General features: G+C 40.1%; 1 protein-coding gene across 1 annotated transcript in view; it reads right to left on the reverse strand.

Annotated features, from left to right (window-relative positions):
- The window catches only part of edil3a (EGF-like repeats and discoidin I-like domains 3a), a 117,921-nt gene that overhangs the window by 42,254 nt on the left and 51,267 nt on the right, over positions 1–24,400 (reverse strand). The window contains exon 5 of the mRNA XM_057328961.1: positions 22,603–22,787. Within this exon, the coding sequence (XP_057184944.1) occupies positions 22,603–22,787 (185 nt within the window). The remainder of the gene's footprint in view (positions 1–22,602; positions 22,788–24,400) is intronic.

A 24,400-nucleotide genomic window follows, 5' to 3' on the forward strand; every position in this document is an offset into this window, starting at 1 on the left:
AAGGTCAACATTCCACTATTAGATACAAACCTTGTTGCCTAGAAAATAATAGTGGCAGACGAGAATGATTGGATAATAAAAAATAAAAGGTAAAGGGAATTTCCTGATTGGTTTAGGAAAGCACCTCCTTTCCTAAGTTTCACTATAACTACAGGCTGGAAAACACTAAGTTTTCAGATGACTTGGGACATCTCACTTTGTTTGGCCTGATCAAATAAAGTTAACTCCTTGACACCTGAACCTTCTTTGTCTGAGAGATTTTTTGAACTACAAGATCGACTTCTACCACATCACTACGCCCGGGACGTCGAGGCCAGGAAGGCGTCCGTTCCCGAGGTGCTGGTCCGTGCCTATCTGGTGGCCGGGATGGACGATCCTCCACCCTTTCCGGAGTGGGAGGAGATGGTATACCAGCCGTTCCCACAGTTTGTGGAACGGCTGCAGCTCCGAGAGGAGCTAGTCAAAGGCTCCTCTCCCAGCTGCCATCAGGTCTCCTCTCGTCCCGCTCTGGTGTCCGTCCCGAAGGACCGCGTGATAGGCACCCTCACTATTGGAGGCCCAGCACCTCCCGTCCCGAGTCCGGCAGCTCCTCCACCGTCCACCAGCCTCGTGGGCAAGCGGGGCAGGCGAGCATCTTGGGGGTCCACCTCCTTGGAGTCCCAGCCGGAACCAGCCGTGTCTTCTACATCCTTCCTTCAGCCGACCTCCAGGTGGGTGGCTCGGCTGAAGAAGAAGAGGCAGCGGCGGGCAGCGCTGGCTCCTTCCCGTCCGGCGTCCAGTCCAGTGTCCAGTCCAGAGTCTAGTCCAGTGATCCAGCCGGTGCAGCAGCCGGCCTTCCAGCCGGTGCAGCAGCCGGCATCAAGCCCTGTTCAGCCGGCCTTCCAGCCGGCGTCAAGCCCTGTCCAGCCGGCCTTCCAGCCTGTGTCAAGCCCTGTCCAGCCGGCCTTCCAGCCGGTCCCCAGCCTTGTGCGGCCGGTCTTCCAGCCGGCGCCCAGCCTTGTTTGATGTTATAATAAATGATTATAATGTCACTTAGCCCTGGATGTATGCTTCATGTGTTAATAGTGATGTACTATGCAATAACAACAAAGTAAACAATATGTTATGTTAGCTCTGGCTACCGCATTCTGCACCTCTCAAAAATAAGACCGAGCTGTCTTTAAATGTTATTTACTTTACGCTCTTGTTGTCTCAGGTGGTAACACTCGTTCGTAAGGTTTTCTGAGCTTTCTGTGGCTGTTGTGACAGCCTTTTACCCCAAAATTTATTCGAGAAACTTTATTTTTAACAATTAACAGAAATGTCTAACATAGTAACAAATACAAAACAGAAGTGTGGAGCATCAAACAGGAAGTCACTCGCAGTAATGGCAAGAAAAATGTGTATATCAGGAAAAACCCCTAGAGCTGAATTTAGGGGATGCTCCGTTCAGTTTGTCTTGACAAAGTTAGACCAACAAGATCCAAAAGCTGCTGAATTTGCTGCCGTGGCAGGTTAACTTTTCTATATTTATAATTGCAGCATAAATTGTAGCCAGGTTTTCAAGGATTAAATGCACTAAAATGCTTTTTGACATTTGCTGTATCGCTGCAGTTTGACTAAACTTTATATCACAATCTTTTTTCCACAGTGGCCACTAGCGGACTGAACTCTTAACAGTTATAAGGTGTAGCTAAGAGCGCTCCAGACCAACCTTCCGAACGTATGACTTACAGAAGGTATACTCACCTAAGAAAGTTTCCGGAAACACATATTAACGATAAGGTACAGATCAAGGTATAATTTAAGAACAACGTAGCGTTAAGGTTTCGGGAAACGCGGCCCGGTCATTCTAATTATCTTTAAATTGACAAATGTAAGAAACAGAATTAGTGAATAATATCAATAAAAAATGCAAATGTATTCCATTACATGTTGAATATTTATGTGTAATATTTTGGGAGACACAATACACATTCAGGTGGAAAATATGTAAAAGTGCAGAAGTAGAACCCATTAAGTGAAGTGCACAGGAATGCAGTGATTATTCTTTTGTAACAGGCACATAACAGTGAAAGAATGCCACCATTTATAGACCAATTTAATTTATGCTGACACTCAGGGAAATAAACTCAAATTGAGTAAAGTGAAATTTTCATTGGCCTTCATCAAACCGAGGGTCCTGAATTAATTCTCATCTGTGATTTGTATTAGAAGCACTGTCTAGCCTATTAGATTAGTTACTTTAAAGATCATCCACAAATGCCATTAAACGTTAACATTTACACAACTTTCAGTTCTGAAGGAGAGAGGAGAAACTCTCCAAAGTATGTAACCAACCACCCCCACTGAAAACACAAAGACCAAGAACAAAGACAAATGTATAAGTCACACTTTTATACATCGATCAGCCCATTTGTATTGACTACTACAGTATATGTTATCTTTGAATGCCCATCAATGGTCCCTCACACTAGCTGCTTCTTTGGTGACCACATCAGCACCTCCCGCTCACACAAATACCTGTTTGCATTTGATTTAGCAATCCTGCCCCTTACCTTATGGTACACATATGGTATTAAATATACACTTCTGGCACACAAATATATGAACATCGGTCATATCCTCATAACAAACAAATCAGCAGTGACACTTTTTGCGGTTTGGGTAAGGAATATCAACTAGTGCCACCTGCTGGTACAGAAAGCAGAAAGACTGTCGGATTGTGTCAGGTCAACTTTAGACCTAGACGCAGACAATGTGAGCTGACCGTTAACAATCTTATTTTTGTTTGCTGTAGTTTGTCATATGAGCTTAGGTGGAACTCTGCTTTAGGTCACCCTCTTTAAGTTTGTTTTGAAAACAATAATTTTTGTGATTCTCTTTGGTGATGCTAGTGGCACAACAATTAAACTCCTCACCTTTATCATGAAATGTATTGTCAACTGCTCAATTTCACAAAACTGTGAAAGTGAAAGCGCTAATTTCTGATATTCTGAAGGCTTTGCATCCAACTCGCAATTAGTTCAGTGAGACAACTTGGCTTCAGGTAGTGTTTCTATTGATTCCTTTACATGGCTGGGTAATAAGACAAATAACAGTCAAGCTATTTCATTCAGTATCAAGCGATGCATCCAACAACCAACAATTTGCTTGAAGGACAACTGATTAAAAATGCTGTACTAGATCATTTGAATGGCACTACTTTGCATATTTTAGATATTTTGGTGTGCCAAAATAAATCCGAGGACTGTTTTTATCCCATGAATGGAAAAACCTGAATTAATTCTTTCCACGAGAGCCGCCGATCGCTTGTTGAGCTTCATTTTTCATGGGTGACATTTAATCAAAACAGCAGTAGCCCCAGCTTTTATTTAGCTAGTCATCATTACAGCTCGAGGAGACAATTACAATTTTGCTCAACTTCTGTCATGTCGAATTCCTTATTTTTCCAAGGCAGCAGTTTTCTCAAGATCTGTTGTCTTGGGTGGCGACACATTCCATTTTTGAAGTGTGTACATAATAAGCGACTGAGACAGAGCAGAAATTTAATCAACGTGCAAGTAACAGCTTTAAGCTGTGAACATGACAAAGAGCAGCCCGTGCTGTCAACTATGGAAAATCGCTTTTATTGCCAGAAGCACCCAGGTTATATACCAAAACAGCACTCCAAACACAGAGCAATTATACAAGACATTCTGATTAAAACAAACACATGTTTCTGTTCGCAGAGAGCCTGACATTAATCAAAGCATTGCTGCTGAGTGGGAATCAATCTTGCATTACTCCTAATTACTGTCCCACGTCCAAGCTCCTAGACTTGAGCAATTTGTTCAAGTGTAGACAAATCAGCAGTATCTTTAGATTAGCCTAAATTCCATGTGGTGTCAGTAAAGCAGGTTGCCATGTGTGAAGACTATAATGACTGAAATTGAGGCTGGATTAAGGAAAGAATATTTGGTTTTACAGTACGATGTGTTTGGTGTATGCAAGCAGATATAATGTGGTTTGTTCCCACTGTGTGCCATATTTTCTTGTTGTTGGATCAATTTGTCTTTCTTGCATACTGTAGGGAAAAAATATTCACATATTCTATTATAAGCACTTTCAAGGAATGGGGCCTTGGTTATCAAACTTCAAAATAAACACAAAATTGCATGAAAAGGAGCAAGCAGTACTTTTTATCGTAATGTTATGCCCCCCATAAATAAATAAATAATAAAATGCTACATTTGGATACATATAAATAAACAAATTATTTGAGGTGCTGTTCTAAACATCACTGTGTAGCACTAAAATAAAAATTAATGAATGAATGATAAAAAATAATGTTAGAAGAGACATTACTTGGAAATTGGCAAGAGCTTGACAATTTTTTTTCTTGGGGGGGCTTTGGCCTTCCGGTTTCTGTCTGCATCACTTCCGGAAGTTTGTTTGTATCCCTTCACTTGCACTTCGTTTTAATATTAGTGTATTTTATTATCGTTACTTATAACTGTCATTGCTAACTTATCCTGATATCTCAATAACCCTGTTCTTGTTATTTACTTGAAGATTCTAAACCAAAATTGAAAGTTAACTTAACGACGTTAGCATAGCATTAGCGTGTTAGCTTGCTTTCTGTTTACACTGTGGAATATCATCTTGCCTCTAGTTTGTCTTGTGTGCTAACTGTTTATTTTTTTAAGCGTATATACTACAATTCATCGAGCAACCTCGGTAAGTCGGAATTGCACTTCAAACCAGGTGAGTTATGGCTTCTATTCCTACACAGCAAAATTGCCAGTGTTAAAAAATGTCAAATTAACTCTCACAGTGTATATATAATCCACACTTAGATAGTGTGGATTATATATACACTATGAGTGTTAATTTGTCAAATGTTTACCGGGAGCCAGAGCGCCTGACATCAAGTCAAACTTAAATGTGCTGGCTAAGGCTAATCGTAAATTCAGTAAGATTGTTATTCACGTCGGCACAAATGATGTTCGACTCCGTCAATCGGAGATCACAAAAGATAATATTAAAGAGGTGTGTGAGCTCGCAAGCACGATGTCAGACACTGTAATATTCTCTGGCCCCCTCACTGCTTATCGTGGTGATGAGATTTATAGCAGATTATCATCACTAAATGGCTGGTTGTCTTGAGTGGTGCCTGCAGAATGATATAGTTTTTATAAATAACTGGAAGAGTTTTGAGTGCAGACCTGACCTGTTGAAACGAAATGGTTTCCATCCCTCCTGGGCTGGGGCTTCCCTCCTGTCTAGAAATATGGCAAAAAGTCTTAATAATGCTAAAACTTGACTCACTGGGGCCCAGGTCAGGGAGCAGACAGAATGGCTTAACCAACTGTCTGCTTGCCGTGTCACGTCGCAGAATACACAAAATGTAGAACATGTAATAATCCCTTCTCCCAAACATCATAAAATAGAGACTGTGTCTGACCCCCGGATTAGCAAACATAAAATAATGCGTAAACCTCTTGAAAGTAATTTAATAAACGTTAAACAAATTAAACATGAACAAAATACAGATAATCAACTGTTACGACTCGGATTGCTAAATATTAAATCTCTCTCTAATAAAGCACTTTTTGTTAATGATATGATAACAGATCATAAAATAGACATGCTCTGTTTGACAGAAACATGGCTAAAACCAGATGATTATATTACTTTTAAATGAATCTGTCCCCCAATATTATTATTATAAACATGAGCCTCGTCTAAAAGGCAGAGGGGGAGGTGTCGCTGCACTTTACAATAACTCTATTAGCATTTCCCAGAAGTCTAACTGTAAATACAATTCTTTTGAAGTCATGGTACTTCATGTTTCAACACCTAATACTAAGGATAAAACATTTTTAAATTGAATTCTAGCTATTGTATATACAGTGGCTTGCAAAAGTATTCATCCCCCTTCATTTACTCACATTTGTTATGCTGCTGCCTTATCTTAAACTACTTAAAAAAATGTTTTTTTACATTAATCTACACTCCATGCACAATAATGACAAAACAAAAAACTGACTTTTGACAGCTTTGCAAATTTATTCAAAGTAAAAAACAAAAATAAGTACATTGCATAAGTATTCATACCCTCAACTCAGAAAATGGTTATAGCGCCTTTACAGACTCAAATCTTTTTGGGTATGATGTGAATAGTTTTACACATCTGCATTTGGCAATTTTCTGTCATTCTTCTCCTCAGATCCTTTCAAACTCTGTCAGGTTGGATGAAGATCATCAGTAGACAGACATTTTCAGGTTTCTACAGAGATGTTCAGTTGGGTTCAAGCACTAGCTGGGCCACTCAAGGACATAGACAGAGTTGTCCATAAGCCACTCTTGCATTGTTTTAGTTGTGTGCTTAGAATCATTGTCATGTTGGAGAATGAAACTTCTGCCCTGTCGGAGGTTCTGAATGTTCTGGGCTAGGTTTTCATGATCATTATCTCCGTATTTTGTGTACAGTCCCTGAAACTGAAAAACACCCCCACATCATGATGCTGTTTCCACTACACTTTACTGTTAAGACGGTATTGTACAGGTGTTGAGCAGTGCTTGTTTTTCTCCAGACATGATGCATGAATCTGAGATTCATCAGACCAGAATATCTTGTTTCTGACAGTTTGAAAGATTCGTTGAAGTACGTTTTTGCATATTTCAAGTTTCCATGTGTCTTCACTGAGCAAAGGCTTGAGTCTGGCCACTAAGCCATAAAGCCCAGATTGGTGGAGTGTTGCAGTGATGTTTGTCCTTCTGTAAGTTTCTCCCATCTCCATATATGATCATGGAGCTCAACCAGAGTAATCATCAGCTTCTTGGTCACCGCTCTAACCAAGACCCTTCTCCATCGATGGCTCAGTTTGGACAGGAGGTCAGCTCAAGTAAGAGATCTGGTGGTTCCAAACCTCTTTCATTGAGGATAAATGGAGGCTACATGCTTCTGTGAACCTTCAATACAGCAGATTTTTTTCAGAAGTCTTCCCCAGATCTGTGCCTTGATACAATCCTGTCTCAAAGCTCTACTGGCAGTTCTTTTGACCTCATGTCTTGGTTTTTACTTTGATATGCATTTTCAGCTGTTGCACCCTTTATAGAGAGGTATGTGCCGCTCCAAATCATACTTATTCAATTGAATTTGGCACAGGTTAACTCCACTCGAAGTGTATAAACATCAACAAGCAAAACTAATGCTTCTGAGCTAAATTTCAAGTGTCCCAGAAAAGGGTATGAATACTTATGCAATGTACTTATTTTTGTTTTTTATTTTTAATAAATTTGCAAAGCTGTCAAAAATCAGTTTTTTGTTTTGTCATTATTGTGCATGGAGTGTAGATTAATGTAAAAAAAAAATTTTTTAAGTAGTTTAAGATAAGGCAGCAGCATAACAAAATGTGAATAAAATGAAGGGGGATGAATACTTTTGCAAGCCACTGTAGGCCACCAGGGCACCACACAGATTTTATTAAAGAATTTGGTGGGTTCTTATCAGAACTAGTACTGGCCGCAGATAGAGTCCTTGTCGTTGGTGACTTTAACATCCATGTAGATAACGATAAAGATGCCTTAGGAATGGCTTTCAAAGACACTCTTAACTCCATGGGCGTTAGTCAACATGTGTCAGGACCCACTCACCTGCGTAATCATACTTTAGATTTAATACTGTCCTACGGTATAAATGTGGACGACGTTAAAATCCTTCAGCATAGTGAAGACATTTCGGATCATTATCTGGTATTATGTTTGCTTCACTGGCCTACGGCTGCAAATAAAACTCATTGTTACAAATATGGTAGAACAATAACTTCAACTACCAAAGATGCGTTTCTCGATAATCTGCCCGAATTGTCTCAAATCATGAGAAATAACGTTGAAGATCTTGACATTACCATTGAAAATTTTAACTCCACCTTCTCGGAAACACTAGACACAGTTGCTCCTCTACGTTTAAAGAAGATTAAAAATGGCAGCCCAACACCGTGGTATAATGAACACACTCAGGCTCTAAAGAAAGCGGGCCGAAAAATGGAGCGCAACTTTAAGAAAACTAAATTAGAGGTATTTCGTACAGCATGGAAGGATAGTATTAGAAAATACAGGAAAGCCCTAAAAACGTCTAGATCCGCCTACTTTTCATCACTAATAGAAGAAAACCAGCAGAACCCTAGGTTTTTATTTAACACAGTGGCTAAATTAACAAAAAATAAATCGTCAGCGACTTCAGATTCTGGATATCAGCATAACAGTGATGAATTTATGAACTACTTCACAAATAAAATCCAAGATATTACAGAAAAAATTATAACAATGCAACCAGAAGTGAAATCTGCTGAACAAACTAACTACAGCGCCCCTAAGGAGAAATTGCAATTATTTTCTACCATAGATCACGATGAACTGTCTAAAATCATTAGATCATCTAAATCAACAACATGCATGCTAGACCCTATACCTACAAATCTACTAAAAGAGATGCTCCCAGAAATTATAGATCCTTGTTACGGTACGTTGTGTGACTAAATACGCACGACGAGAGAGGTAATCCAAAAAGGGTAACTTTTAATAAAACAAAGAGAATCTTCACAAGCACACGGAACACAATCAATACCAGACAAAGGAAAGGGGCAAAACACAGGGCTTAAATAACAAGGGAACATAATCAAGGAGAACAGAATCAGGTGAGGGACTAATTAACTAATAATGAACACAGAGACAAAACCAAACTGAAGACAACCGTTACGTAACGACCCCCTCCGGAACGGCGCGTCCTCGCGCCGACAAGGTCCAACTGAGGAGTGTGGGGGTTCAGGAGGTGGACGAGGGCCTGGCAAGGGGCAGGCAATGGGGAGAGGTAGCAGTCCGTGGGGCCAGGGTGGTGAGGAAGGGGGGAGGAGCCAGGGAGGAGCCTGAAGCAGGAGGAGGTAGGCCATGGTCCAGAGACCAGCCAGGGCGGTGGCCCACAGTGGAGTCTCTGGAGGACGGAGCCCTGGTGGAGGAAGGGCTGATGACACCAGGGGGCCGACTGATGGAGCTGATGGAGGAGGAACCCATGGTGGAGATGAGCAGACGGAGAGCCCGGGTGACACCGAGGGTCCAGAGGGCCAAGGCGAAGCAGACGGCTCTGGCGACCGAGGAAGAGGCGGGGATCCGGAAGACCACTGTGGAGCCAGAGTGACCGAGGATGGAGGTTAAGCCGGGGGCAGGAGGAGCCTGACTGATCAGAAGGGGCAGAGTGACAAGGTGTAGCCAGAGGATCGGAACACCAAGGCGACGGATGGTCGACGACTGACCAAGGTGGAGCTGGAGGGACGAGGGAGCCTGGTGAAGCTGGTGGGCTGACGGCACATGGTGAAGTCAAGGGAGTGAGGAGCCTAGGTGGAGCCGCTGGGTCGGAGGGCCGAGGTGGAGTCCGGGTCTCGGGGGCTGGTGGCGAAGACATGGGAAACTCTACCCCCGAGGTAGCTGGTGGCTGGAGATCCAGAAGCACATCCGACCCAATGGCGCTGACTTGCAGAAGTTGAGCTGAGGCATCTCCAGGTGCCAGCAGATCCAGGGCTGATGAACTGGCTGGTGATGACAGAGGAGGCGGGAGTGGGAGGTTGGGCGGGGACTTTCTGGAAACTGGCGATGGGATTCTAGCTGCTGAAAGAGTGCTGGGCGGGACCAGCGGAGACGAGGAGGAGCTGGGCGGGACCAGCGGGGGAAGGGACTTTCTGGAAACTGGTGATGGGATTCTGGCTGCTGAAAGTCAATATGTCTCATGTACAGCTGCTTTGTAACAATGAAAATTGTAAAAAGTGCTATATAAATAAAGTTGAGTTGATTTGAATTTAGAAAGGGACATTTTCTATAAACAGCATCAAATCTAATTTTAGTTTTATTCTCAAACAGATCTATTAACTCTATCTATTCAACTCTATTACCACTAGATGGTGCTACATTTCACACACTGGACGTTTAAAGTACTTTTGTGTCATTTTTGGAACTTTATATTAAAGACCTCGGGACTCATTTATAAAATGTATAATAAGGTAGAAACCGTCCTAAATTTGATTTTACGATCATTTCTCAAAGTGCGTATGTGTGATTCATAGAACAAACGAAAGCACAGAAAACGTGTGTAAGTCTCTCTATCAGATGTGAAATCTATGAATTGCAAATGATCTTGAAATTGCACGTAGCTGAACAGTTTCAGATCTCCCCCTTTAAATGATGTCTCATTAATGTCATTGATAAATAAACGAGCACCTCTCAATGTCCAAATCCGTTACAAGCAGCAAGAATGACTTATATTTCCAAAAACCTGCAGCACTCGGACAAGCAAAAGTGCGTACGTCTGCCTCAGACCCCGACATGGAGCTAAGCACTTTTCCACGTCAGAGACTGCTTTAATAAATATGAATGTTGCTGTGGATTTTTGCGCTTTATGATCAAATCTGTGTGTACGCACGTTTTACTGTATACACGAGGCCCCTAGACTAACCAATTTGTGTACTTGAATTCTAGGTAAAGGTAATCTGTAAATCAGCAAGGCCTATATCTTTCTAAATCTTGTCTACAGTACATGCCTTTTATGATAAAATACTTCAAGTTAATGAGAACTAAAAAAATAATAATATCCTCAATACATTTTACATCCAGCCTACAAAGATAATCACTCTTAATCTGACCAAAAAAGATGACACCTATTTTATTTAAACCAATGAAGGGAATATTAAGAAGCAATTCCATGCAGATACGTGCAGTTTTTGCTGCTGCTTTGTAATTAGAGTCTAGGTAAGAAAGATTAATCAGAGAACACAGCATATTTTATATTAGCTGGCAACATCATAAGGACATAATTAAATGTAAAGCAACAGACAAACTGTCTTATTTACCATGGTACAGTAGATAATTAACAGAGAAAACACATGAATATCAGATAAAAAAAAGTGTTAGAACCTGTAAATAGCTTAATCTGTGAAATCTCTGGGCTGTATCAATTTACATGGAGTGAGAAAAGTCTTCAGGGGTGTTTAATGTGATATACTTTATTTATTGCAATAGCACCTGTTCAGGTCTAAGGTTAAATTTCCCCTGTCAAATAAATACATAGCCTAATTAAAGTTTTGTAAAGCTTATAAGCATTCAGAACAATCATAGAAGACTTGGCATATAAGAAAATGTATCTTTTTACAGTTTTAAAAGATTCTTTGTTGTGATTTTTTGGCACTTTAAAGCTTGGCAGCCCTAGTCCAATTTTACTTTTACTATATGGAAAACAGTGGAGGATTCTCTTCAAAATGGAAAAATGCAAAGACTTTGATTTGAATTGGATTTTAAGATTTGAAACAGCCAGCTAAGTAAATGATTACACAATGCAAATTTAATTACCAAAAGCCAGTCATAAAGCTAACATTGTTGGAAATTCCTAAGAGTTTAAAAATGCATGCATTTAAAAGTTTACTGCTATTTTAATTTAAAAAAGAAATCCATCATATACCCATCATATACCTATACTGTATGCTGGGGATACACTTAACGAGGGGCAGCTAATCATGCCCAGACAGACCCGTTCTGTTCCAGATGACTTCAGTTGTTGTTACAGTTGGCAGATAAAGTTCAGTCATGCCAGTGGGATTTTAATAAAAATAAATTGACTGATTTTGACAATCAATGACCATGAACAATGTATAATTTGGATAAGCAGTGCAGCTAAAATAGTAAAGGCGTTTGGCACAAACTCCTAATCAAGCCATTTCTCGTGAACCACTATTTAAGGATTGTGAATGCTCTTACCTGTTAACATGGGTGTTGAAAAATGTGCTTATGCATCAAGTGTGAAACATCTAATATTCTCTCTTGCAGGTTCATGTATATTCATGCTAATTCTTTAACACATACGGTCTATCTTTATTATAATTTAAATATTATTATACTATAAACTTAACTTTAGTAAAGCACATATGTGATGTACCCTCTGATGAAGATGCAAACAGTCTTTAACAGGGCTCTAGACTGCGAATGCTTGCAAATGCGATCTTTTTCTTATAACGTGGGAGGTAAAATTCCACTGGGTCACATTGGTTTGAGTGCGTAATATAGCTGTAACCCTGTAGGGTGTACGTGTGTTCACCACTTGCTGTGCGTGTGTTCACCACTTGCTGTGCGTGTGTTCACTACTCTCTGGATGGGTTAAATGCAGAGTCACATTTCGGGTATGGGTCACCATACTTGACAAATAATTGAATTATATTGAATTTATATATTATATTATATGTATATATTTATATAGCGCTTTTTACAATTTTCATTGTTACAAAGCAGCTGTACATAAGACATATTGACTATAAGCAAAACAATTAAAGTTGTACCTGCAAAAACAAGAAAAAGTTGAAAACACAGAAGACAGACATCCCCACATACAAAACACTCCACACACACAATATGCACACGTACTAACACACATAGACACACACACACGGACGTGCACGCACACACACACACAGACAAGCACGCTCAGTGAGAGCACACATTTAAGATAAAGGAGAGAGAAGCACAGGTCAAATATAACAGACTATAAATTCCTATATGCAATATTAATTAAGTAAAACTTTAAAATTCTAATATACCTAATAATTCTAATAATTATATAAATAATATAATTCTCCATATACCTTAAATGTTCCCATTTTACATGTTACACTACATAGTTCAATTAATGGCATACGTCATTACGTCCCTAAGCGGTGCCGTTCGACGTTCCCTCCATAATTTCATGTATCAACAAACAGTTCGTCTTCGCCATGGTACCACATACAGTTTTTGGTGTTTCATTTATTTTCTAGAATTGTTGGCATCTTTCTTGTTTCCTGTTTGGACCAAAAATGTGCTTTCTTGCTTGAAGCCATGTTGTTTGCCGTAAAACGAAACAATGAAACGGCTGTCCACTGCCGTGCGTGTGTGTAACCTGTCACAAAGTGCTGCGAAAGTTCCTACGCACCTGTAATACTGCGATTAAGGTGTGTACATGTCTGTACCGCACGTCGATAATGCGACTAAAATAGGAGTACTCCACCCTTCTTACTTCTATTTGTGTTTACTACGATTATGAGTTTATACGGATTAAGCTAATCAAAAAGCTCTGTTTACATGGTCCATTCTTAATCAGAGTATTGTTTTAATCGTGTTAATATCTGATTATTTTTGTCCATGTATACGTGGTCATTGATGTCATATTCCGATCGTTCTGCGCAGCGCTTAATGAAGCCGAACACGTCGGTTTCTGAACTGTCTCTCTTCCTCACATGTTAATCAAAAGCAAGGTTGGAAGACAGAATCCATGTTTCACATAGCGCATTCAGAGAATATTTTACCTGAATTACAGCTGGGTGTGAATGTGCTCAAAAACATGTTGCCTTTTCTTCCCTGACAAGTGTTCCGCACATGCAGCTGACATAAAGAAAAATCTTATCCAGTGAAGTGTTTTCCTTGTTAACTTCAATCTTTAGCGATGTCCTAACAGGTGTGAAAAACAAATAGCGTGTCCGCTAATGTCCGATTCGCGACGTAATGACTCATTTGAACGATTCATTTGGTTGAAACGACTCATATGTCAAACGTCTGAACCCATTAAATCAGTCACTCAAAACACAAGCTAGCTTAGACCATTTAACAAGAGTGGTTAGTTAGATATAGTATTTAAAGTTTATTTATGACAATGTGTTATATAATAATTTAGTTCCGAGTTACTTTGGAGTTCTGAGCTAGCTAATTAACTTAAATTTTATGTGGTAAAAATCAAGGCAAATGGCAAAATTACAGCTTTTTCCAAAGAGGGCAATAAAGGAGGATTGTGAAGAGTGACAGGTTATATTCAGATAATTTCATATCCAATATATAACTTGAGTATAAAAATAAATAATAACAACTGTATAAAATAACAAATACAAAGTTTCTTTGCATTTATTGGGTTTGCAAGTGTTAAAGCGCAAATATGACAATTTTAAGAGACAGAATGACAAATTAACAGAACGATTCATCAACTAAGGTCATTATGCAAGGTCTTTATGATTACTATAAAAAAAGGTGTGACCAAATTGTAAGTTGGTGCGACCAGTGGTAGAAAATGAATCTAGAGCCCTGCTTTAAGCTTGAGTCACAGACCCTATCTTTAGTGCCCTCAAGTTTGTTATTTGAAATGGAGCAGAAATACAGAATACGAACTTGCAGGCGTTGCAACACAGACGCATCTGCGTCGCATCACAATAAAAATATTCCAACTTTAAGAATGTTGCAAGCATCAACCTGTCACCAATCCTTTAGATCGAGGTTTGCAGACAACGATGTACACACAAATGGGTGAAAACAAAGGTTTTAATTTTCCTTGAACACAACTTAAACAACTAGATCAGGATACATCAAGAACTAAACAAACGACATTAACAACCGACCATAAACAAGAGGCAGAAGGGGAACTAAATAGTGTCCAGATAATGAGTGAAATGGGAAACAGCTGCGGGTAAAATCAACGATGTCAGGTGTGTGTGCAGGGAATTGTGGGAATTGGAGTCCGGTTGGGAACGTGCAGGCGGAGAGTGTTACAGTACTCCCCTTCTCTCCAGGTGTGTCCTCGAGCCGTAACAAAAGGAGGGGGCTCAGGAGGTGGGTGAGTGGTGGACAAGGGGCAGTCACTAGGGCAAGGTAGTCCATGTGGCTGAAGTGGAGGAGGCTGAGGAGGAGGCCGAGAGCCAATGGAACAGGGTGACGCCGAGGATCCAGCAGGCACAAGCGGAACTGAAGTCGCACTTGACTGAGGCGGAGACGGAGACCTAGGAGTCTGCGGCGAGACCGGAGCGACTGACGACCAAGGAGTAGCCGACAGGAGGGAGAAGGCCAACAAAGCCGACGGGACAGAGCGACAGGGTGCAGCAGGAGAAGCAGAGTCCTGAGGCGAAGACGGCACGCCGACTGACCCAGGCAGATCCGGAGGGAGGAAGGAGCCCGGCCGAGCCAGTGGACGACCGGACGACGATGGAGACGAGGGAGTATGCGGCTGAGGGGACGCCAAGGTGTCGATGGGCGGAGGTGGATTCTGGGGCTCAGAGGCAAGAGGGGACGACGACGAGGGTCCCTCCAGTCGTGATGGCGCTGATGACAGGCAGCCCGTGGTAGCTCAACAGCACCGATGGTGCATGGAGAGTGAGCAATGGGGCTGACAGGAAGCAGTGGCAGCGGAGACAGACCAGACGGAGGAGGAAGAGGGAGGGTAGGTGGGAATTCTGAACCGGATTCCTCGGGGTTGTTGGGGATGATGGCCGCCCAGACACAGGCCGCCGCCAATGCCATCACTGCCACTGCAGTGATATCCAGAGGCACCCACTCTGGAACGGGATCCAGGGGCACACATTCTGGAACGGGATCCAAGGAAAGCAGCTCTGGAACGAGCTCTGTGAGGGTCCGGAACAGGGGGTCGAATTCCCAGAGTAGCTGCTGTGCCAAGGGAAGCTCGGGAAGAACAACTCCAGTAGGCTCCGGCTGGTGTGGTGGCGGGAGGTTTTGGCCCATTTGGCCTTCCATACCTCGACCGCGACTAACGGCAGACTCCGGGAAGTGAGGAGACGCTGGTTTAGGAGGTCCATGATAAGCACACCGCTTCCTACTGCAGCGGGAGGACCTTCTAGAAGAGCCTACGGTAGTGGAGGTCTGAGGTGCGCCAACCAGGCGAGCCGGAACGAGCCCCCCATTTAAAGCTGGGACCGGATGATTACTGTACTCGCTCTCATCACCTTCCCCGATGCAGAATTCACACCTAGCTCCCTGGAGGACTCTGTTAATAAAGTCCTCCGGACTTTAAAAATGGTTAAGCTCGGGGTCGCTCCAACTCACCAGCTGGCACGCCTCAGAATTCTTCCGAGTACCTCTCCAGAGATCTGCCGTCCTGACCTAGCTGCAGAAGCTGGGTTCTTTTAAAGATCGGTTATTCTGTCACCAATCCTTCAGATCGAGGTTTGCAGACGACGATGTACACACAAATGGGTGAAAACAAAGGTTTTAATCTTACTTAAACACAACTAGAGCAGAATACATCAAGAACTAAACAAACAACATTAACAACCGTCCATAAACAGAGGCAGAAGGGGAACTAAATAGTGTCCAGATAATGAGTGAAATGGGAAACAGGTGCGGGTGAAATCAACGATGTCAGGTGTGCGTGCAGGGAATTGTGGGAATTGGAGTCCGGTTGGGAACGTGCAGGTGGAGAGTGTTAGCTCCGGTTAAAGTTAGCAAAAGAACACAACTTGTCCAAAATAGTGCATGGAAGCCATTCTCCAATTAACAACCCCATAATTCATTTATGCAAGCAGATTGTTACGACCTGTAGTTATGTTTTAAAGATATGCACCCTCAAGCTGTCATAAAAACTCATGGCTGAATACTGTGACCCACCTTCCCTCATATGTGACCCTGGACAACAAAACCAGTCTTATGGGTCAATTTTTCGAAATTGAGATTTTTACATCATCTGAAATCTGAATAATTAAGCTTTCTATTGGTGTATGGGTTGTTAGGATAGGACAATATCTGGCGGAGATACAACCGTTTAAATCTCTGGAATCTGAGGGTGCAAAAAATAAAATAATTGAGAAAATTGCCTTTGAAGTTGTTAATCAGAGGCACTGTAGCAGGCCATCCATTCCCAAAAATAAAGTTTTTATATATTTACGGTTTGAAATTTACAAAATATCCTCATGCAACATTAGGATACTTAATATCCTAATGATTTTTGGCATAAAAGAAAAATTGATAATTTTGACCCATACAATGTTTTTTTGGCTTTTACTAAAAATGTTCCCGTGCTACTTAAGACTGGTTTTGTGATCCAGGGTCACATATCGTTAATATTTCCAGCACATGAAAACGTCTAATATCATGCTTAACTGAAGCTAACTGTTCTTTGTAATCATCCAAATCTTGTACAACATTTCCTCAGGGCTGAACCATTCTTCATCTTGGGAAATGAATGCAAATAAATTCACCAAGAGCTTGCAACATTTTTGCACAGTATTGTAGACATTATACTGTATGCAAACAATCAGCATGCACAATTTATAGTGATTTCCTCTATCAGTGAGAAGAATCCAAGCCATTTGCATGTTATATGTTTCAGCATTTATCTCATCTGAAAAGAGGTTTGTAGTGCTGTTAGTTCAAGTAATTTGGAAAATGAATGTGACAATTATTGTTACTAAACTCATATTTACATAAAGACCTTCTTCACGTAATTTGAAAAACAATATGTGGGTAGTTGACAAATATACCGTACACGTGTCCTAAGGTGTGACATAGCAAAAAATGAGAAATAAAATAGTATGAAAAAAGTGTTATCTTCATTGTTAGTTTTTTACTACATTTTTGCTGTCACACCATAGGACACATTTGCCAAATTTTTGTCAACTACCCATGTAGTTGGGTTTAGCAATACTGTAGAGGACATTCAATGGCCACAGTGTTGTTTACTCACCTCACTAGCCTAGAAAACACACATTCTGCATTTTTTCAACTGTGTGTTAATCTGCAGGTTATAGAAACACTGTGTTCAAAGCAAATCCACAATAATAAAAAAAAACTTTCTATTTTAATGTGCAACAAAGAAACTGCTGCTGACCGCCAATCATGATGGTGTTTTGCTAATAGGAATTGTTACATATTGCCTGATCTGCTAAAATTATTACATTACAATATACAGTACAAAGACTGTAAATGTGTTTACTTTTGTTAAATGTCCTTGTTCTTGATTTAAAAAAAAAGAATTGTCTAAATGATGAAGGTCATAATCAGATGCTTAGATATTAAAAATCAAATAATGTGGACAAACGTATGTAGGCCTAATTAATTGTAAAAGTGAACTTTGACAGCAGCACTCATTATTTGCCTTTCTGCATCTTAAATTCTGTTATGCAGGTAAAGAAGTTAAAAAAGTAAAAGGTTGGGTTTTGGGGTCATTTTAATTAAAAGAAGCAAACATTAAATACTTTCAAGATAAAACTTCCAGCCTTCACCTTTGCTTTCTTTGCAGCAACTGTTGCTATATTCACAGAGGTCAGCGTAGCGTTTAACATATGCTTGCATTGCTACAATAATTCTGTAATAAGGAAGTTCTAAAAAGAGCCAAGTGCACGCTGGCAGACTGCCTGTTTTATGTGGTTAATGCGCATAACTAACTAATATCCCTTTGCCAGCTGGAACTGAAGCACATTCGCCGTTAGCATCTGAACATCTCATCTTCAAGCATCTTTCAAAAATGAGCAAGTTTCTAATCTAATTCCCATCTCTGCCACTGTGAAGCTTGAAGATCTATCTGAATGGTCTAAAAAGCTTATATTCATGTAAATGAAACTCTGAACAAATTCCTAATTGCAGAGGAGTTTTAAGATGAAAGGAATGCTTTTATCATGATGGGGGAAATATGAAAATGACAAAAATGACATCGGTAAATGGCATAAATAAACTTTATTATATTTTATTATTATATAATTATTATAATATAGTATAATATAATATATAGTATAGTATATTATAGTATAGTATAATATAATATAGTATAATAGTTTAATAAAAATAAATTTGTAAATAAATGAATACAGGATTTTTTAAATTACTGCTCTTAATAAACTATTATAAAGAGGGCACTTTTTGTCATCCTGCCTCTGACAACTTTATCAAACATCAAGACATGCTCATCAGTGTACAGTGACCTTGTACCAAACATTGCCTGTTGTAGAATCAAGGAAGCCTAGCCACAGCACAGAACAACTCCAACAGTTTGGAAAATTCTAGGCAATTCTCAGCCAAGATGTAGATACATTAACGGTTACCATTAGAAGCATTGAGGATTCGTTATTTTGACTATACTCAGATGCCTGGGAAAGGAAATAAAGTTATGTAGGAGGAGTTTAACTGGCATACAAAATATTGGTGCACCAGCACAAAAGACAGAAGCACAGAATAATTATTAAACCACAAGTTAAATGAGCATGCCATGCAGGGTTTACTTTATGCTTCTTTTCACTAAACAATATTTATTGAACAATTGTCTAGTTTCCATCACTCTGGTTTTATTCGCATTTTGAAGTTTTGCATCAGAAACGAGTGATGGAAAAGCCAAATTTCGAATTAAAAACCCTTAATTCGCAAAAGGTTTTTACGCTCGCTTGAGGTGGTTTTTCATTTGCGAAAAAGGGTTAATGCGAATAATGGGAGTTGGAAACGCATTTGCCGAATAAATTCCTCCAAAAAGTCACGCAATTGCACTATGAGACTGCGTAACCTGACTAACCAGAGTACTGATCTTGTTACACAGCATCAGAAATGTTGTTATGGTCATTCTTAAATGCTTGAGCAAAGTCGTCAAGTATTTCTGTAATTTTCTCTTAGAACTGTCACAACTGTGTTTCCCGAACAGCAGGCATCCACAAAAGCAGCGCATTTATTGTGTTTCGTAATTGTCTGCTTGCACAAGTATTATTCTATATGAAAATCATTATATTCAGTGGCTTCTCTTACTTTTCTTACTGATATTTAGTGGCAGTTTATTAGGAAGTGATGGTTGACTATTTGGATGGAAACGGTGCTTATTCGAAAATGTTTTATGCGATATTCCAATTTTGCGCATAAGCTAAATTCGCAACTTTGGATGGAAACCCGGCTAATGTCTGCTATCTCCGACATCATCTGGTGAAATTAGCCAGTAAAATGTCTCATCCAAAATTACCCCCCATTCGAATACAGTAAAACAAAGTCAAAATATTTTAAGGCTGCAGCCCAAAGGGAACGTTTCAAAAGACAATGTACTGTACTCGCAGATCTCTAACAAAACTGATGTCACTTACAATTAAAAACTAAATCCTGTTGACTGTGAGTGGCAGTTCATAGGACATATTCAAGGATTTGATATAAGTAACAAAGTCATGTTTTTTTTTCACAGTGTGTTGGTGTCTTTTTAAGTAGTCTCTCTACTTAAAAAAGAAAGACCTCCAGAGAGTAATGACAAATGTGGTGTTAACAATGTGAAAAGCTTAAGTCAGAGATAAGAGGGCCTCTGCAGTATTTCAAAGGCATTAATACAGAAATACTACAAAGAAGAGATCTCTAAATCTAATTTTCATAGTTTGGAGTTGGGTAATCTCAAAAATAGGTTAATGCAAGTAGTCATATTAGAGTTGTGTAAATTCAGGCTTAAAACAGCCTTAATCTGTTCGGGCTTCTCAAGGATTGCCTTTAACAACCCCTGAGTTGTATAAAATATTTTGTACAGGATATTCTAGTTTTGGAGAAAGTGAAGAAAGCCTTAAGATCCATAATTAATCTAAGCACCCACTGAGAGCTCTTTCCCATGCCTGGCTGATGAAGGCTAAAAGATCTCTGTATGGGATTGAGGTCATATCTATTTTAGAGTAGTGGTGAATACACAGGAAACCACAAATGAGAGCACCAAATGGATTCATTAGACGAGAAAAGGAGGGAGAGACATAGGATTTTTTTTTAGTTCTGAGAAGACAACCGGCAGATATGGACCCAGACAGGCTAGACCGACATCGGAAGAAGAGGATGGCAGTCTCTTTGCGGTGGTTCCTCATTGTCTGTTGCTTGCAGCATGTTTGGAAACAAACAACAGAAACATCAAAAGGCCTTCATGCAACAGTATTTTAAAATGGGGGGGGGAGGGGGGGGGGGGCGGGGGGCGAAATGGGGAGCTGACATGCAGTGTATTTGAAAGGCTGGTGAGTAATTGGTTTATTCAAATGGCTCCACAGCCCGTCAATGGGATTTATATACATTAAAATGTAAGTGGTTTGACTGACCTTAGAAAACCCTGGCAAACCGATTTATTTCTTTTTTGATTGATGGCAAGTTAATGGAGAGGAACTTTGAAAAACACATAAAAGATAATGTTGTTTGTGACTCGGTTAGACTCCCTGTGTTTTAATTCACTAAAACAACCTGCCCAGCAATCCAATGCTTTATTTGCATCAATTTGATGCAGTTCCTAAGCCAGCCTAATGAATTTAGGTAAATTTGTTTACTTCAATTTAAAATGAACTTTTAAAGTCTCACTCGATACTGACGGGTTTGCGTTTGCTGTCTGCATGACTGAACATGTCAGGGAGGCCAAACAGTTTAACTGACTGAGAAGATCATTACCAAAAATCCAATAAAAGTTGCAAAGTAACAGTTGCTGCTTTGTTTTCATGAGAATCAATAAGCAAGATAAGATATAAGGATTCTGGTCCTTAAAATGGTTCAAAAAAGAAAAACTGCACAAAATACCTCAATCTAAGACATCCTGACATTCCTCGTGATTTTGATGTCGAGAGATTTAGCACAACGCTCTTCCAAATCCCTGATGCGTGCCCTGTTTGGTCAAACAGTCTGTGATGTGACTGCGGTTTGTGAGTTAATTCTTGCCTTTGCAGAACTGCAATTGTCTTGATGAATTAGAATACTTAATTTGTCATTAACCTTGATTAATTCCATTAATCTATCCAGCCTAATGTCATTCTGTGATGTCACTGGTATTGATTATTCTGCTAGGCTAGGGCAAACACCGAAGCAACTTAACAATGCACCATGGTAACTGATGTTTGAAACTTGGCAGACTGTATCTCACACTCACTCAATTTCTGTGACTGCAGTGGAGCATTTATGTTGTAATTCGAGCATACAAATCATTTTTACCGTTTTATGACTTACAAAATGATTCAGTTTAGGTCAGTTGAAAAGAAATGGCACAACCTATTACACACAACAAATTAAATATACATACTGTGTACATATAGAGCCTGTCTCACATCGGCTAATACTAAAATATACAGAGTACTTTAAAATATTTAGAAAATATAAAATAATTGACATTTTGTCATTGACATTTATAGGGAATAGCTCTCAATACAGACTTGATCTCTGATTCATTAACTAATATTAAAAAGTAAGGCTAATCAGCTCAATCATAAGGCACATATACAGGACATTCATTTATTAATATTACACCGGGGCAAGATTTGACTCATAAACATCAACATAACATTCTAGGAAAAACACCTAGCAACATGAGTCAATTAATATTCGCGAGATCAGTAATTGCTGTATATGCAGTGATGTCACCTCACTACCTCCCCACATTCTAAACCCCTCCCCCTACATTCTCTAGAACAAACAGCTCTCGCCTGAGGCTTGAGGTAAAGCAATTAGTTACCTTAATGAACAGTGAGCGAACAAGCAGCAAAGAAATTGTCTAGAGAGGAGGATAAGTGGGATTTTGTTGAAACTTTGATTCAGGGAGCTAGTATTAGAAATCCTGACCTCTGCACAAAGCTTTGATCGTAGCTGAGGTTCTGTTTCGAGGATTTTTTTTCAACTGTTTTGTTAAGAATTAATCATCGCTTTTGTCTATTCACACTGTGGCACTAATTATATTTCTAACAGTTTTTTTATTGGGGTTCTGTAGAGTCGAACACTAACAATCAGAGAGAGAGAGAGAGAGAGTAATGCGAAGTTCAACATGAGCTTTGGCTATATCTTGAGTTGATGCTCAATCGTAGATTGTTCCTAATAATTCACGAACATGATGAAACCCACCTGCAGCCACTGAGACTGATCGCTGTGTCCAGATGTCCATGCATTGACCTTCCCTTGCTTATCCAGTCTTGCTTTGCCAGGCTCCCAGGTGAACATATCCATGTTAAGAGTTCTGAAGATGCTGGAAGCTGTAATTTGGTAGTCCTGAATGTGGCCAGACTTCATCCCCATTGGCTCAGAACACCCTGAAGAATGCAGTGGTATTTAGTGGACCTACCATTTCACAAACCCCTCAATAGTCCAGCTAACAAATACCAAAATAGAGCTCTATCCTCTATTGATAACGCTGGTCAACATGCACAGTCCTTCCGGTTAAGCTTTTTAAGCAAGACAATGTTGCAGGCCAAGCTAACTGAACACATTCTTAAGGGTGGAGTACACTACAAGATTTTAGGTCCAAATTTTGTCATGCCAAGTCTGAGCTTTCTACTGCCAACCATTCTGCATGATTTTGAGCAAATCATGTTGATTTGACTTTGATATTAATCCAATATCATACATACTGGACTTTTCAGGAAATGCCCACAATTTATGATGCTTCATGTCCCCCAAAAAACTGAGTGTGTGGAGTCATATACTGTAAGTTAATGCTTGTTTTTGTGTTTGTTTGTTGTAATAAGCCCTTTTCACAATGACGTCACTTAACTTCCGCCTTTTCGCAAAGCAGTGTACAATAACATCCCTGATAGCACACATACATCTGGTTTACGTCTATTTGACGTCTGCATTTACATCTGCAAGACATCTACAATACATAGTTTGCTCATCTGCAATACGTCTCGGAGATGTCTGCTGTCAGACGTCATATAGACATCTAGAAGATGTCTGTAAGATGTTTATGATTTAGAATGGATGTACAACAGCTCTTTCTAAGATGTTTAGCAGATGTTTTTAAGCAGCAGATCTCCAGATCTTTAGCAGACGTATTACAGACGTTCAGACGTCTCCGAGACGTATTGCAGATGAGCAAACTATGTATTGCAGATGTCTTACAGATGTAAATGCAGACGTCAAATAGACGTAAACCAGATGGATTGTGCTATCTGGGATCCGTCTTGCAACAAACAACAAGAAGAAGAACTTCTATTTTGCCGTCGCGCTGGAATTTAACAATAGTGAGAAAAAAACTGACAGAACACGTATTCCTACTTATCCTAGCACCTTCGCTAACACAAAAAGAAAACACTTACCTTCATAATCAAACAGGTACTGTTCAACGAAGAATTTGTATCCTTTCTCTAGCTTTGATCTTGTCGTTAGCTAAAATTTGTCTGCAAGACGTTTGTGACAAGCAGAGCGGGACGAGGGCCGTGACGGAACTGCGCGAGGCCGGTGATGCGAGTGATGACGAGCATCTCTCTCGTCCCACTCTGCTTGTCACAACGTTGTACATCATCTAGCCGTATTTGTGGCATGCAAGGGACTTGGTAAACTCCATTCTGAAACTCCATTCTGAGGCGCTAGCGGAAGTAACTTCTTCTTGAGTTTTACTGGCGGTTGGCAAACCAGCTTATAGGTGCATTACCGCCACCTTATGAACTGGAGTGCTAGCGGAAGTAACGATACACTGCTTCGCGGCAGAACGGAAGATGGGTGACGTCATGTGAAAAGGGCGTATTCAGAATGACACTGTCAGTGTGACTATGACTGTATTACTGTAGTGTTTGGGGCCAGTTTTCATTTACAAACGTAGTTATTTTAAAATCTGTTCAGATTTTTAAAGTGGTCAGCCTTGACATTTAAACCAGCACACCAGGATTAAAACAAATACAGTATACTGGTGGCGAGTTATTGCACT

This window comes from Triplophysa rosa, linkage group LG2 (assembly GCF_024868665.1).
Source record: "Triplophysa rosa linkage group LG2, Trosa_1v2, whole genome shotgun sequence".
NCBI lineage: Eukaryota > Metazoa > Chordata > Actinopteri > Cypriniformes > Nemacheilidae > Triplophysa > Triplophysa rosa.